The sequence below is a fragment of the Sarcophilus harrisii genome, chromosome 1 (genome assembly GCF_902635505.1).
Source record: "Sarcophilus harrisii chromosome 1, mSarHar1.11, whole genome shotgun sequence".
Classification (NCBI taxonomy): domain Eukaryota; kingdom Metazoa; phylum Chordata; class Mammalia; order Dasyuromorphia; family Dasyuridae; genus Sarcophilus; species Sarcophilus harrisii.
The window spans coordinates 48403700-48420506 of NC_045426.1; the positions used below are offsets into that span (position 1 = coordinate 48403700).

General features: G+C 37.0%; 1 protein-coding gene across 2 annotated transcripts in view; it reads left to right on the top strand.

The window, feature by feature from the left end:
* The first annotated feature begins 11250 nt into the window (after positions 1-11250).
* LMCD1 (LIM and cysteine rich domains 1) overlaps positions 11251-16807 on the top strand; it is a 72648-nt gene continuing 67091 nt past the window's right edge. For both annotated transcript variants that reach the window (XM_031954396.1, XM_003762397.3), the window contains exon 1: positions 11251-11714. Coding sequence is in view for 1 of the 2 variants with exons in the window: in XM_003762397.3 (XP_003762445.2) it covers positions 11688-11714 (27 nt within the window). In the remaining variant the exon portion in view is untranslated. The remainder of the gene's footprint in view (positions 11715-16807) is intronic.

Genomic DNA, 16807 nt, shown 5'->3' on the forward strand with positions numbered 1-16807 from the left:
CACTGTATTTCATTCTGATAAACTGAACATCTTCGTCCAGATTTCCTTCCCCCCACTGTCATCCCCACCCTTGATGAGCTGAGCTCATTGTATGCTTCCAGAGACAGTCACTGGAGAAGCATGGCTGGCCTTCGTCAAAGGGATTTAGTGCCTTCATGCCTTGTTAGTCAAGTATAGTACAGACTCGTCATTCTGCAGCACTCTGTGATCAGGTTGCTTTGGAATTCCACCCCTTGACAATCTAAGCATCACACTGATTCCCAGCAAGCCATTCTCAGGATGTGCCATGGTGTGGCAATCATGCTGAAAATCCTCATGTTAAGAAAAAGGTTCAGAAAATGACCAAATAATAATGGTTTTACCAGTCACTTTTCTCCCTCATGGGACTCATGGAGATTTCTTTTCAGTGTTTCTCTGTCCAACCATCAGAATGAGCTGTGCTCCACGATGTATACCAGCCCAATCCCTAATAATTATAGGCAGAATGTCCAAGAGAGAAGTTCGGATCATATCCTTCTCTCCCTGAAAAATTGTCCAAAGTAGAACTTGTCCTATATATTAGCTAAGTATCACAGGATTGAAGTTTCAAAATTAAGAGGAATGTCATTTAGCTCAAACCCAACATTTTACTGATAAGGAAGAAAAGTTAAAGAACATATCTTTCCCAAAGTCACAAAGACAGTAAATAGCAAAAGGTCCTCTAACTGTGAGTCCAGTGTTCTTTCTACTATACCATTCTGCCTAGCACATAAATAGCTGACGCAATCTTGCAGTACATATTTGTATTCTCCCCTGTGATATGTATTCTCCCCTGTTCAACAGCCTTATTGGTATTATTTTTCTCTTTTTTTCTACATATTTCTCCAGTCATTTTCCTAAGACTTAATATTACATTTCCAAAGGGCTCATCCATTTGAAGTCAAATATGTCAAAAATAGTGTAGCCAACTTGGCAAATAATCTGGAAAATGTTATATAAGAAATGTAAGAAGTGAGGGAAGATAAAACTCAAGTATCTTCAATATTTGAAGGTGCTTTATGTGGGCAAGGGAAAAACATTTTGTATATCCCCAGGAAAAAGAAAACTAAGAGTGGGAGAAGTTATTGGAGGAAAAACACAGATCTGAGCACACAATATTAAATTAAAATCCTTCTGACTCAATTAATTTTTTCAAATAGCTGTCCAATACTAGCTGCTAACTTGTGTTAGTAAAGCAAGAATTTGAATCCTGCCCCAAACCTTGTTAGCTTTGTGGACCACCCTCCCCAGACAAATCACTTACCTTTCTTGAGTCTGACCACTCTGAGCCTTAATTTTTCTAATCTTCAAAATGAGATAATAATAAGGCAGCTAGAGGCACAGTAGATAGAGTACTTAGCCTGGAATCAGGAAATCTGAATTCAATCTACTTTCAGATACTTGCTAGTTGTGTTAGTGGTGTGTGCCTGAGCATGTCCCTTAACTCTGATTTCCATCATCATCATCATCATCATTATCATCATCATCACATTCTTCATCTTCATCAATTTTAATTTGGGCCACTAACACTTTTTTATCACTTAATTTATTTTTGAAAAGTATTATGGATGCATTAGGTTTTACATTATAGGCTATTCAATGGTAAATGGCTAATAAGTATTTGTTTATTGATTACTCCAACCTAGTTCTATAGATCCTCCTAGGCTCTCTCCTAAGAACCATAATCCCATGGGAAGAATGTGGAGTATTTGGATTTACATTTTTGTCCCTGATATATCCATGGTGTTCACATCATTGGGTTAAAATAATGTAGTATCAGAATATAGTCAAATTAGTTTCTCTTGAATTAACTGGACCAGATCAGACTAGCTAGCCTTTTCACTTAAAGAACAGATCCTGAAGTTAGGGGAATCAGGACAGGTAAATTTGAAAGAAAGAAGGTAAGAGATGGAGCTTATCTTTACATCTACCTCACTTATACGTAAGGTACAATAATATGTATCATGTACATAATATTTATAATAATAACAAATGTTTATTGAATCAATTATGCTATACTCAAGAGCAGGTATAAATAAGTATAGTTAAAGATAAGGATAGATATAGAGATGATGAATGAGAAAATGAAAGAGGAAAGAAAAACTTAAACTTCACCTATTGTTCTTGATGTATTTCTCTCACTAGCAAACCATAAAACCGGCTCCCTAATTTTGAAGATCCCAAGCTGATCAGTTATACAGTGGTCCTCAAAGTGTAGTCCAAAGAATTGTTGGGGTCTCTGAAACCCTTTCAGAGGATCTACAAATTCAAAATCATTTTTTATTTCTAATATAGTAAATAGCTATAAATATAACCCATGTGAACAAAAACTCTTTGAACAGATCCTCAATAGTTTTTTTTTAACAACATGAAGATACTGAGAACAAAAGTTTGAGAACCACTGAGTTATGATGTCAGAAACCTTCAATCTAAACTGAATGAACATTACCTTTGTACCTAAGTCACTATATTACCCTCATCATCTTTTTGCAGATAAAAAATCCAATATTCCATGGGGGAAATTATTACCTGTAAAAACAATTTACAAGAGTTCAAATCGAAAAAAAAAACTCTAATGAAGGTTTTAATTATAATGATGTGATCTAGGCTTTGTCAAGGAACTGTCTTCAACCTAAGAAACAATGACCTCACTGTGCTTAATTTGCTCAAAACAATATTGACTGGAACAGTGTGTCTCAAACTTTTGTTCTTCGTATCCCTTAATACTATTAAAAATTATTGGGGACAGCTAGATGGTACAGTGGATAGAGTACCAGTCTTGAGTCAGGAGGACCCAAATTCAAATGCAGCTTCAGACACTTTACACTTCCTAGCTGTGTGACCCTGGATAAGTTACTTAAACCCAATTGCCTCACCAAAAAAAAAAAAAGAAAAGAAAAGAAAAAAAGAAAGAGAAGAAGAAGAAGAAGAAGAAGAAGAAGAAGAAGAAGAAGAAGAAGGAGGAGGAGGAGGAGGAGGGAGGAGGAGGAGGAGGAGGAGGAAGAAGAAGGAAGAAGAAGAAGGAAGAAGAAGGAAGAAGAAGGAAAAGAAAGAAGAAGAAGAAGAAGAAGAAGAAGAAGAAGAAGAAGAAGAAGAAGGAGGAGGAGGAGGAGGAGGAGGAGGAGGAGGAGAGGAGGAGGAGGAGGAGGAGGAGGAGGGAGGAGGAGGAGGGAGGAGGGAGGAGGAGGAGGAGGAGGAGGAGGAGGAGGAGGAGGAGGATCTGGAAGAAAAAAAAAAGGAAGGAGGATCTGTCCTAACAGTTTTTATTTGTGTGGATTTTATTTAAAGTTTAGAAATAAAAAGTAATTTTGGATTTATAGACCTTCTGAAAGGTTTCTCTGGATTCTCTGGACCATATAGAGGAACAAACCTACTTTCCTCTTTAAGGTCCTTCCCACAGGAAGTATAAGATAAATAGGTGTCTTGCATGTATGAAGAGTTTTCTAATAATAAAAATGAGAACTAATCACACAGAGAAGTTTTAGCTTTTCCTGGAATCAGGAAACCTGAATTCAATCTACTTTCAGATACTTGCTAGTTGTGTTAGTGGTGTGTCCCTGAGCATGTTCCTTATGCATGTAATCACCTTGTGCATATTTTACATTTATTCAGCACGTGTGTCAGGGTCTATACATAACACCATAGAAGATAAGCTTCTTGAGACAAGGAAATGCCTCACTTTGTGTCATTCTATCCTCATCATCTGGCACAATGTTTAACACATTATAGGGTCCTTAATAAATGCTTTCTTGACTGAATAATTTATTAGTAAAGACAATTGAGAAAGATCAAGATACAAGGCCTCTGGAGCCAAATGCAACTCATTAATTTTCTATTTATTTCCATTTTATTCTGAAGTTAATTACATTTCAATGATACACAAAAATGCCACTTGAATTCAATTTCTATATTAACAAACTGCTATCTATCATACTATTTATTATAGTAATGATAGGTGAGAATGTGTCTTGATAATTTTCAAAATCTGTATGCCACAGAGACAGTGAAAAGAACACAGGTTGTGAAGTTCAAAATGAGAATTTAGGCAAGTCACTTAATTTCACATGGTATTCAGTTTCCTCATCTACAAAATCCCCATCGAGATGAACAAGATGATCCCTAAATTCCATTTCAGAGGTGGATCTATGATTCTCTGACTCAAATATTGGATTTTCCATCCACTATCAGTTTTTGGATTAGTTAGTCTCTGAGGTGCAGTTTCTTCATATTAAAAATTAAGAGATTATTAGAAGACCTCTTTCAATGCTCCCAATTGTAAAGTCCTATGACAGAACTTCTATATAGAGTCAGAGCTAGAAGGAATATTAGATATCAAGTCAAGCTCCCTCTCTTTTTTAGGTGAGGAAACAAAAACTCAACAAGATATAGTGAAGTATTCAAGATCATACAGCTAGTAAGGATCTGAGGTGTGATTTGCACTCAGATCTCCCTGTCTCCAACTCTAGTCCCTCTATCCACTATAATAAATAATAGCCTCATCCTTCATGCCCAATATAGCTTCTTTCAAAACTATATACATAATCCCTCCATTTGATGTATTTCTCTCATTAACAAACCATAAAACTAGCTCTCCCACTTGGAAGGTCCCAAGCTGATGAGTTATGATTTCAGTAACCGCCAATATAAACTGAGTCAATATGTCACCCCTGCTTAAGTCTATATATAATGAACCAAAACTGAACTTACTACAAAAGACCTACAATATCCTCACTAGGAAAGCCCCTTATATTTAGTTTGTCCATTGTTCCTGACCAAGACTTTCGAAGGAATTCTTAGATAATGATCTGGGAACCACAAACATTTCTTTCAATCATAACAAGTACCCTTTTTCCATACTGAGAACATCCCATTCACACACATGTCTCAAAAGCAAGAGGACTTTTTGAAATAACAAATGACAATCTAGGTTGGGTTTTACAGCCAATCCAGCATTAGTGCCCTAAAGACCAAAGAAAGATCTTTTACAGTGGTCTTCAGGACTCTAACCCAAATACTGATTTATCTGGCTGTGAAAGTGCCTTTAAACATGAACTTGGGACCAATGTTGTGGAGAAATTGAGCCAAGGTGTGAATATGAAAACAGAGGAATAGACCAGAAGTTCATTCTAGTTCTAAAACCTTTCTTTTCATGACATTAGGATTTTAGTTTATCAAGATGACCAGCCAAAATCAGTCCCCACAAATTGTAATAAGAGACTTCTCGGCCAGAGATAACTGGTCTCTAGGGTTTTTAATTCAGGATGGATATAGTCCAAGAAAGCCTGTCTGAAGTTCTTAAATAAGAAGCTATGTAACTCTGTCTTGACTGTTGACAGAGGAATGGGCTTCATAGCTTAATAGAAAGAAGATTGAAGTTAGAATCAAAGAACCCACAGTTGAATCTTGGCTTTGGCAGATATATGTGAATTGGAAGAAATCCTCCTTTTTAGGGTCTGTCTTTTTCTATTAAAAAAAAAAAAAAAGAAAGAAAGAAAGATTTGGAGAGCATGATCTCTAAATTTAGGACTTTAGATTACTTAATATTAAGAATCATTGTAATTAGAATTCTAACCAAACTTTCCTGGGCTAGATCAATGGAACCTAATTAAAATGTGTTTATATTAGAACATTATTATTAAATTATTAATTTATTAAAACATTATGAAATATATATTGATGAAAGAATTTAAAATTGCTGGAGGATCATGGAAGTTCATTGTGTATTTTTCACACTTTAGTGAGGTATTATGCAGTGAGTAGTGAAAAAAAAACCTATAATTAAGATCTAGAAGATTCACATTCTCCAGGGTCTGCATTTACTAGCTTGGACAGCATTGTTGACTATTCTAAGGCTTATTGCCTCAACTGTAGAGAGAGAAAAAATTGTTATCCCCTATCTCACAGGATAATTATGAGAAAAAATATTTCATGAATCTCAAAGCACTGTATAAGTATGAATAATTTCAAATGGAGTCATAATGTATTATAGAGAAGTGAGGATTTAAAATCAGTTTTTTTTTTTTGAGATGGTAAGAGTCAATCAAGTAGTATTTATTAAGCATCTACTAAATGCTAGGAATATTCACTTTTTTGAACCTCATCTTGGAAAATGGGAACAGTAGTACCTGTCTTCCTAATCTAATGAGTCTGAGCAATTGCTAAATTAAAGGAGGATTGTTTATACATACATATATATATATATACACATAGATATATATATAATGTTAAAGTAATTTAAGAAATGGGAATCTGATTCTTGACAAGCTTGCATGGTGTACTGAAACAGCAATTGCCTAGGTTTCGGAAATAATGTGATATAGTGGCGAGAATATTGAAATTCTAACACAGGCTTGCTGTATGACACTGGGAGAGGCACCTTACTTTTCTGTGCCTCAGTTTCCTCATCTATTTTGGGCATCTAGATGGTACAGTAGATAGATTGTTGATAGTGAAATCAGGAAAACCTTCATATACTTCCCCCAATACATAGTAGCTCTACAAATCTAGTCAAAGCATTTAACCAGCCCAGGTTCCATTTTGTCACTGGTTAAACCTGAAGATTGAACTCAATGGCCTCTCAGGCTTTTTCCACCTAATAGTCAGATGATCCAGATTCAAGCCTGGACTCTCCAATATTCTAGCTATGTGTCGTTTTATCACAGATAACAATTTCTGTACTGCCTACCATGGGCAGCTAGATGGCACAGTGGATAGAGCACTGGACCTAGAGACAGGGAAACAAATTTGACCTCAGACTTTAGCTGTATGATTCTTGGAAATTCAGTTAACCCTGTTTGCCTCAGTTTCCTCCTCTGTATAATGAGTTGGAGAAAGAAATGGCAAACCACTCCAGTACTTTTGTCAAGAAAACCACAAATTGTGTCAGAAAGACTGAATTAACTAAACAACATCATGTTGTTTATAAACAAACTGTTATAAAATTCAAACTAGATAATGAACTAAAGTGTTTTGTAAAGCAGCTCAGTGGCTCATTGATTAGAATGTTGGGCTGAGATTTAGGAACATCTGAATTAAAATCCTGCCTCAGATAATTACTATGAAAATCTGAACATTCCATGTAAATATTGTTAGTATTATTAAAACCTAAAGTATATGTAAAGGTCAATCATAATATTTTTAAGATTAACTGGAATGAACAGCAGAAAATATTGTTGAAGAAGTGATGAAAATAATTTTATTTGAGAATTTGTTTGTTTTTTTTCTTTTTAATTATAGCAAGGAATAACATCTCTTTTACTGCTCTCTTTGATTCATTTAAGACAGATCCAAATATAAGGGTTTCTGGCTTTCAGCCATTGCCTATGTGATGCCCCTGTTCCAAGGCCCTGCTATAGAAAGGGCTATTCATGGTGAGGTTATCCTCATTAGTCAATGCTTATCTTGGCTCATGTCTATTTGCATTCCATTTAATAAGACCCCACTTCAGGGGGGAAGAGGGAAGTAGTCCAGACCTGTGATTTCATCAGTATAAGGAGCACCCATGATAGAAACTCCTTCCACAGAAACAAATTGGTTAGTGTTAAGGGGAAAAAATTCATTTATGTAAATCTGTAAGATTTATAGCCTTAGAGAGTTGGGTGGAGCATTAAAAGGTTCACTGATTTACTCAAGGTCACATAATTAGTATGTGTCAGAAGCAAGAATTCTTGACTCTAATGTGAGCCTTATCTTTTACTAACAGAATGATAATTTTTAACATGGAAGACAGGAAAAGTTCTTCATTGGTTAAATAATAGGACCAAAGTAATAAGGCTTTATGTCTGCTTAAAGATTTATTAGCTCAACCATTGGAACAAAATAATCTACAATAATGCTGCTTGGCTTTCAAGTCAATTAGCCCAATTGCTTCTTTTTAAAAATGCATTTATTTATTTGTATTGTCTTTAAATATTTTTGAATCTAAGCAAAATAAGAAAAAAAAATAGTAAGAGAAAGATAGAAAAAGAAAAACATGAAAAAAAAAATCCCCGGCAGAGCATGGGGAAGATTCAAAATATATAATAATAAATTTCCATTTCAAGAAAAGATATATAATAATAGAAGAAATTGTATTTACAATTGCCCATCTTTTTTTTTGTTTTCTTATAGTTTTTTTTTTTTTTTTGCTCTCTGCTCTGTACTTTTTACTTTATTTTTTTTTCCCTCCCCCACCCCAACCTCCTCCAAGCAGGCTGCAGTTAAGTATGGATATATTTGTGAATGCATACACACATACATACATGCACACATATACATACACAAATATATACATGCATATATTCCTATACATGTAAGACCATATTAATATGACTTTTAAAAAATGAAATGACTTCTTCATTTAAAGAAGAAAACACTGAAAACTAAGGCTATATTAACAAGGTTAATAATAGGTGGAAATTATTTAGCACTTTAAGATTTGAAAAGTCCTTTATATATATAGATCCTCATGACAATATTGTGAGACAGTTGCCATTATATTTTCATTTTTATAATGAAATGAGTACAAGATGTTAAGTGACTTTCCTCATATCATACAGGAAATCTGATGTGAAATTTCAATCCTGGACTTCCTGATTACAGGTTCAATGTTTTATCCACTATACCAGTCAGCTGCGTCTAGGTTAAATGATTTGTAAAAGGTCTCACAGATAATAAGGGGCAGAAATAGAATTCCAATGCAGATACTCTGATATAAACTCAGAACTTTTGTCACTTAGCCTTTCAGACTTAGAAATGGGTATCATTAACAACCCATTTTTAAAATGCTATCTGCCAAAAAACAATGACAAATTAACAGAATCCTTAGGAATGACCTATGGGAAAAAAGGAAAAGATGGTCAAATGATTGGCCATTTATTATTAATTTCAAGAGAAATTAAAGCCCCTTTCAGGAACGTATCCAAGAAATGAAACCTTAAAAACCGCTACTGATGAAATGACCAAACTTGACTAAAAGAATTGTTAATAAAACACACGGGCAGCTAGGAGGAACAGTAGATAGAGCATTGGACTTGGAATTAGAAGACTTCTACTTCAGGCAAATCCTAGGTGTGTGATCCTGGCAAAGTCAATTAACCTCCTTTGACCTCAGTTTTATCGCCTATAAAATGTGGATAAGAATAGCATCTACCCTCCAAGGTTATTTTGAGAATCAAATGAGATAGCATGTATAAATACTACAAATTATTATATAGTCTTCTCTCAGAGAGGTAGAGGATTTAAGTATAGAAAAATATAATATCACATATGATCATGTATCATTACTTTAATATACTTTGTAACAAGGAAGGATTTTATTGGATGATGATGAAAACTATGTTGTTGTTGTTTTTTAAAGCATCAATAAAACATTAGGGGGAAGGAATGATAATATACAAGGCATCTAAGATTCTAAAGAAAATGCATTTATCAAAACTAGTCCTCTCCATCCCCTATTTACCCCCTCCCACTCCTGCCCAAATTCTCCTCTTCTGCTAATGAGCAACACATCTTGGAAAGCTGTTAAATAGCAAATTTCATATTCTAGGTGTTTTGCCCCCTAGATAATCACTAATGTCTGGCAAGGGAATGAGTGGCAGTGGCAGTGCCAGGTTCCAATCAGGAGTGAGAAAGGAAGATAAAAAGAAATGTGCTCTCTCAACAGGATTAAAGGGGTCTGGGTTTAATCCCTTGTCTGGTAAGGGAAAAATACTTTCAGGGCCCAGATCTGTGATACTCATTAAAAACAAAATGATGGTCCATCACCGGACAAGGAGGTATAAAAAGAAAAGTTTTGGCTGGCTTCATTTTACAGGAGTCACTAAGTCACTAACCCAGCACCATCAACCAATTTTCAGCCCAAATTGAAAAAACTCCCCTTTATATAAGGTACTAGCACTGCTGCCTATAGCAGACTGATTCAAAATAATAATGTTTTTCTTCCCTACTCCACCACACCCTTCTTCATTCTCCATGACTTTTCCTCTCTATGTACTCACCAGTACTTCCTAAAGTGAAAAACATTTCCGATGGCAAATAATAATGATTGTGTTGAAACAACTTGAACTACTCTCCCTTCTCTCATTTTCTTTATAAGATCCCTCACTTCTTTCAAGAGAGAGCAACTGCCACAGCCTCCTGGAGACCTCTCCTCAAACATCCTATTATTTTTTATGATTTTTAAATTTTTTTATTAAAGCTTTTTATTTTCAAAACATATGCATGGATAATTTTTCACCATTGATCCTTGCAAAACCTTGTGTTCAAATTTTCTCCTCCTTCCTCCTACCCCCTCCCCAGGATGGCAGGTAATCCAATAATGTTAACATATTAAAATATATGCTAAATCCAATATACATACATCCTATTATTACCATTCATTCCCTCTTGAAATGATTTTGTATAGAGTATGCGGGTAAGGGAGGCAAGGAGGGACAATGTGATGAACACTGGGGTTAGAGATGCTTGGTTTAAATCCTATTTCCTATGATGTGTGTCACTTGAGAAAGTTATTTTGCCTTCATGGGCCACAGTTTCCTCATATGTAAAATGTAGGAATTGGACTCAGTGGCCTCTGAGATCCCAACTCTCCATCTGTGAACATTTTCATATCATTCCGGGAGAACGTAAGTAAGCATGACGAGTGTCTCACTTTTTTCTTTAAATCCCTACTATTAGTCCGGAGCCCTGCACATAGTAGGAGCTTAATGCCTGCAATGGAATTTAATTATTGAACGAATGGAATTGAGCCCCGCCACCATTCTCATGAATGAGCTGCCTGCCAGGGGAATCTATGGACCAAGGAATTGGCTCACACAGTGACATTATCTGTAGGAGGTCTGTCATCCCTGCCAAGCTTTGTAATTACTTGCTCCTCATTCTGTTTCCAACAAATTGTAAATCACCTCCAGGGCTGTATCTCCCAGATTACCAGAAAATGTTAACAGGCCTTGGAAAAAATTAGTAGATTTTGAGTCAACACTAAGACTACAAACCTTGCCCCCTTTCTCTTAAGTCAGAAATGGTGGGAAGGGGAGCATGGCTCAGAGTTTATTTTTGGATCCAGTTTAACTAAATAGACCCGTGTTTTCTTGGTCAAATCACACTCCCTTTTGGCCTGAATGAATGACTAAAGGCCCTGCTCCTCCCCTCTCTTTTCCTTTAAAGGCAATGGCAGAGGGTGGGGTGGGGCTGAGGGTGGAGGGGAAAGCTGGGTACAGTCTAGTCCAGATCCCGGGAGTGTGAATTCCCGTCTCCCTGCACACACAGCAGCTCCAATCCAGTGGGACAGATGTGAATCAAGCCTCAGGCAGCTGGCTCAGCTTCCTGAGCCTGACGTCACACTGGGTGACACCTCTCCCCTCTCCTCTCTACCTCCCAAGCAAAAGGGACAGTAGGAGCAAAGCTTCAGCCTGGGATTGGTCAGAAAAGTTGGCAAATGCTCGGCGATTGGCTGGCAAGATTTTAGAGGGAGTCCTGTTCTCCAATTAAAGCCGCCTGAAACAGCCTGGCTGGGTACAGAGCTCACAACTGGAACTAGAGTATTATTATCCATCTCTCAACATCTCCCAGACATCAGTCATTCAAACAAGAGCTGTCAGAAGCGCTCCCCACAGCTCTCAGTGCAGTCAATCCATAGCACTGCAAAATCTGAACCTGCCTCTGTTCAAGAAGAAAAGGGAAAATTGGCCATGGATCTGAACCCTGCAGTCCAAAAGGTGAGTTGAGATTTTATTTAACCTGGTTAACTTTCTTTTTCTACCTTTCTGCTTTCCTGAAATGTACTAGGAATTCTCAGGAGGATCAAGTATTTTTTTTTCCCCTCTCTGATTCTCACTAAACCCAATGTCACCACGAAAAAGTTCCAGCTACCTCTAGGCACCAAGGTAATGGGTTCCCAAACCCATTAGTTCACAGTCACTGAAAACCAGACTAGATCCTTGGAGGTAATCTGATTCCCATCATTGCCTTCATGAAAGTTTAAACAGAAGCTTTAATTTGACAGATGAAACTTGTCTGTTCTCCTACTCTCTAGTACCAGGGAGGGAAGAACAGATTTTTCATTTTTCATACTGAAAATGTATTTTGCCAAAAGGGAAATTCTTCTTTTGCTTTCATCCTTGGGGTTTCTCCTCCACTCGTTCCAGTCATAGCCAAAACTGCTTCTTCAGTGGCTGACATTGGCAGCTGGAGCAGCAATTCAAGCACAAGGGAACTGATTTCTGTCCCCCGGGGTCTGCACATTTCCCTCTTGAGAAGGGCTGGCCAGAAGCCCAGCAGGCAGCGTGTAAAGAATCACAGGTCACAGGAAATCAAGCTGAAGGAGAGGGTTTCAGTTGTTCCTGAGGCTCAAAAACATGCTATTTACCTGGCCCATGGTCAAAGGGAAAGAAAAAGTTTGAGAATCACAGAATGCCAGGGAGACTAAGAAGGGAACATAGAAAGTGTCTAGTTGAACCCTCCTATTTCATAGCTGGGGATTTTGAGACTCAAAGATGAGATATTACTCACATAGCTAGATGACTAGAAGTAGTTAGGGACTAGAACTCGGAACTCCTGCTACCTAAAGCACTGTCCATGTCCTATGAGACACCATGTAAGGTTAAGCACTGAAAGGAATCTTAATAGTTCACCTGCTCCAACCCTTCATTTTAGAGAAGACAAGACTGGGAACCAGATAGAGAAATGACGACTTATCCAAGATCATTCAAATAGCAAGTGGTACAACTGGTTTTTGAACTCTGACCTTCTTACTCTGAGACCAGCGTTCTTTCCAATACACCTCACCAAAACTGGAAAGTGGAGAATTCACCAGGGAACTTAGGCAATGAGAGAAGGTGAAATGCCAATCAGTGGATGTATTTCTTTGCTATTAATTCTGAGAAAAGAGCTATTCACATACAGTTTTCCAGAGGTGGGTCATTGAAGAATCTCTTTTATGGGTTGATCCCCACTGCAGTCTCTCTTCTTGATCACATCTGCTTAAAGGCTTCTCTAGATCCTATTGACCAGAATCTATAAATTACATGGAGAAAGTCCATGATAATCATTATTCTCATCTATGACAATACCTAAATTCATTTATAAAATAGCAGGCATTTTATCCACTTGCTTAAAAATCCACAGAACAATAAATAGAACAGAACAGAAGGATATCTGTCTGAAGACCAAATCTGTCTGAAGTCCTATCAAAAAAAGAATTACACTAATAACAATAGATATTGATAAATCATAATAAGGCAGTGGCATAGAGCATTTTGAAGTCTGTAATTTACTTGGGTTATCTCATTTGAGCCATGAAATAATTCTGTGAAATAGAAGTCATAGTTCTTAACCTATTTTACAGATGAGGAAATTGAGACTTAGAGAGGTAAAGTTACTTTGCCATGGTCACAGGATGTCAGTGTGGTGATGCAGCTTGTCAGATTACTTCAGTAAATGATGAGAGTCCCCAAATAAGAGCATGTATACCCAAAATATGGGGGGAAATACATGATCTAAATAGTGATATAGTCTAAATAGTGATAAGCGATCGTCTTTTCATTTTTCTTTCATAGCGTAGGGAATTACGAAAGATTATTCTACCAGCAGATAATTTTTGTCCAAACCTCTCCTCCCTAGACCTAGTGAAGAGAGCAATTTTAGAGGAAGAGCTCCTCTCGAAATTTTGTAATGTTGTCTTTTGGCCCAAGCCGATTAATTGCTAAGAAGGATAGCAGGTCCAAGCCTGCTCTAGCAGCGTGCAGACAGCCCCTTTGCAGTCCTATTTTGTTTTTTGTATGGCAATTTTGTTTTGTTTTGCATGGGAAAACAGGATTATCTGGTTTAGAGGAAGAACATTTTCTCCTCCTTGCCACTCTCGAATGCCAACTTCCCTGGCCTACACAGAGTGAATTTTCCATTAGGATCCAATTACAGGCTTAGAAAAGGTATGTGACGGTGCAGACATGAAAGGAAAGATATTTAATGCCTCTTGGGATTGTGACAATCAAAAAGATGAGTATAGCTTTAGAGGTTACCGAATGTCTTATGTACCAAAAAAAAAAAAAAAAAAAAAAAAAAGGAAAAATAGTAGGGGGGAGGTGGCGAGGATTGGAGGAAGAGCGTGGTTGGCTATCCTGAAAAGAATAGCAGTCATAAAGTTTCATGTCTCTCCAAATGCATGTTGGAATGCTTTATTACCTTTTTACTTATTAAATTCACAACTGGGCTGCCTTATACCGTTTGCCTAGTGGATACACAATCACAGACATTTTGAAATACTTTCATAAGTATTTAGATTTGAAGAGGATATGCTTACAGATGGAGTCATTTCAATGAACTTACAAAAGATAACAAAATAATTCCTCTCCCCTCAAAAAAAAAATCTAATGATACTAAAGTGCCTCAAGAGCCCTTGCCTTGGTGATTTGATTTTTACTTAATATAATAAACTTAACAGCTGCACTTGGAAGTCAATGAATTTGCTACTCAGAGTGAGGGATGTCTGAATGGAAAGAGCTCCCTACAAAATGGGGAGATTCTGGATTCATAGATTTAGAGTTGAATGGGACTATAGAGCCCACCATATTCAACCCTCTGCTTTTGCAGATACATGACAAACATCTGACCTTTCCACGATTATGCAAGTGGAAAATTGCAGAACTGAAATCTGAACCCTAATCCTTTGGCCCCAAACCCATTGTTCTCACTACCAAACAACATTATCTATCGCTATTTAGATATGCTGGTGCTGGGTCATTCTGTTAGGCACAGACTTTCAGAAGCCATCTCATGAAAACCATACCCAAACAAGAATTTCTTTGATAATAAACACTATATTCCTCAATGAGAAGGAACCCATCACCTCCAGATATGGCTCCTTCCACTTACACATAGCTGGACTGTTAGTCATGCTTCTTTATGTCAAGCTTAAATTTGCCTTTTTCAACTTCCTCTCCTTATTCTTAACTGTCCTCTAGGACCAAAGAATGAAAGTAATCTTTATACTCCATGGCTTCTGTTTTGAAACTAAAGTTCCTATTAACCCATTAATTCATTAGTCTTCATACATCATAAAGTTGAGGCAATTCCCTAGAGCAATTACCTTCCTCTAGAGCCCTCCAAGTTTATTGACGCAGCCCCTAAAATGTACCACTCAGGACTGAACATATACTCCAGATGAGGTCTGAACAGGGCTTTCTTATTAATTGATATAGAATTTACTAATGTCTTCGGAAATGGAAAAAAAATAACAAAAGCTGATGTTTATATTGCTCATGAAGGGTTTTTTAAAATAAATTTGTAGTGATTTCTTTTGATTCCTTTAGGGTTTGCAAAACACTAGGATCACATTTGAAGCTCACCACACACAACTCTTTGAGGATTACTAGTGTTATTATTCTAATTTTGCAACTGAGGAAATTGAGACAAAATGACATCTATGATTATACAGCTAGCAAATGTTAGTATCAGGAGCTGGATCCTGGTGTTTCCTAACATTAATCCAAGGTTCCTTCCACTATACTGTACTACTAACCACTTTGACATTTTAGTAAATAGTCCTCGCAAAATTCACACTAAGGAATTTTGCAGCTCTGAAACAAAGCACCAGCAAGCATTTTATCATTTTTGTAGTTGTTGTGTTGTCTTTTAGGAAACTAAGGCTAAGAAGTTATACAATTGATAGAATTATAAAGTATCTATAATTGATATGACCAAAAGAACTCTTAGAAATTATATTTCATTTTTCAGTTATTTGGTCATGTTTGATTTTATATGATCTCATTTGGGATTTTTGGCAAAAATACTGGAGTAATTTGCCATTCCCATTTCTGGCTCATTTTACAGATGAGGAAATTGAGGTAAATAGGATTAATAACTTGCCCAGGGTCACACAGCTAGAAAATGTCTAAAGTGGAATTTGAACTCACATTTTCTAACTCCAGGCCTAATGCTCTATCCACCTACCCTCCCTAATCGCTATCAACTCTATGCAATTACAGTGTTGCAGATTTAGATATAGAAGGAACCTCAGAGGTCACAGGGTCTAATTATCTCATTTTACAAATAAGGAAACTGAGGCTCAGAGAAAGGCTTTGAGTAAAGTAGAGAGAGCAACAAAAGAATTCCTTTGATATCTATCCAGCCTGAGTCTCTGTCCAGAGCCACAATAATGCATGAGCAACTGTGTTTTGGACCAGTTTTCCCATAGGCATTTCATAGGCAAATTATTTAATTTCTTAGAGTCTCTATTTCTTCATCAAGCAAAACGCAGGCATTTAATAAATGACCTCTACGTTCCCTTTGGGCTTGAAATCTGTGATACCATGTGGCTTCCCAGATCATGTTAGGTATCTCTAGACTTTTCCCCATCAATCTTTCTTCCCATTATCTTGCTCCAGGCTAAATCTCCCCCTGGTACTCAGTGGACCTTCCCTGATTTCACCTCTCATTCCTACACTGTGCTTCTTGGCAAGGTCTCCAGGCAAGCCATCCAACATAAACATGGCTCCTGGGGAATTGACATTGGCTCCTTCTGTCTTCAAAACATACTAAGCCATTCCTTAAAGACTTTAATTACTATGACATTGGAAGGATGCCCGTAGGTACAGCTCCTTCGGCCCAAAATGAGCTAGAGGAGAATATTCCCTGTGCCAGTGCCTCTGAGAATCAACACTGAAGATGTGATTTTTAAAATTGTAGATTTTTATGGTATTATGGGAATATGCTTCAGTTCTCAGATTGGTTGAAGATTTGCAACTGACATGTGCAAAAACAGCCAATTTTGGATTACCTGTGGCTATGGGGATCATTAAAAGTTAGAGAATAG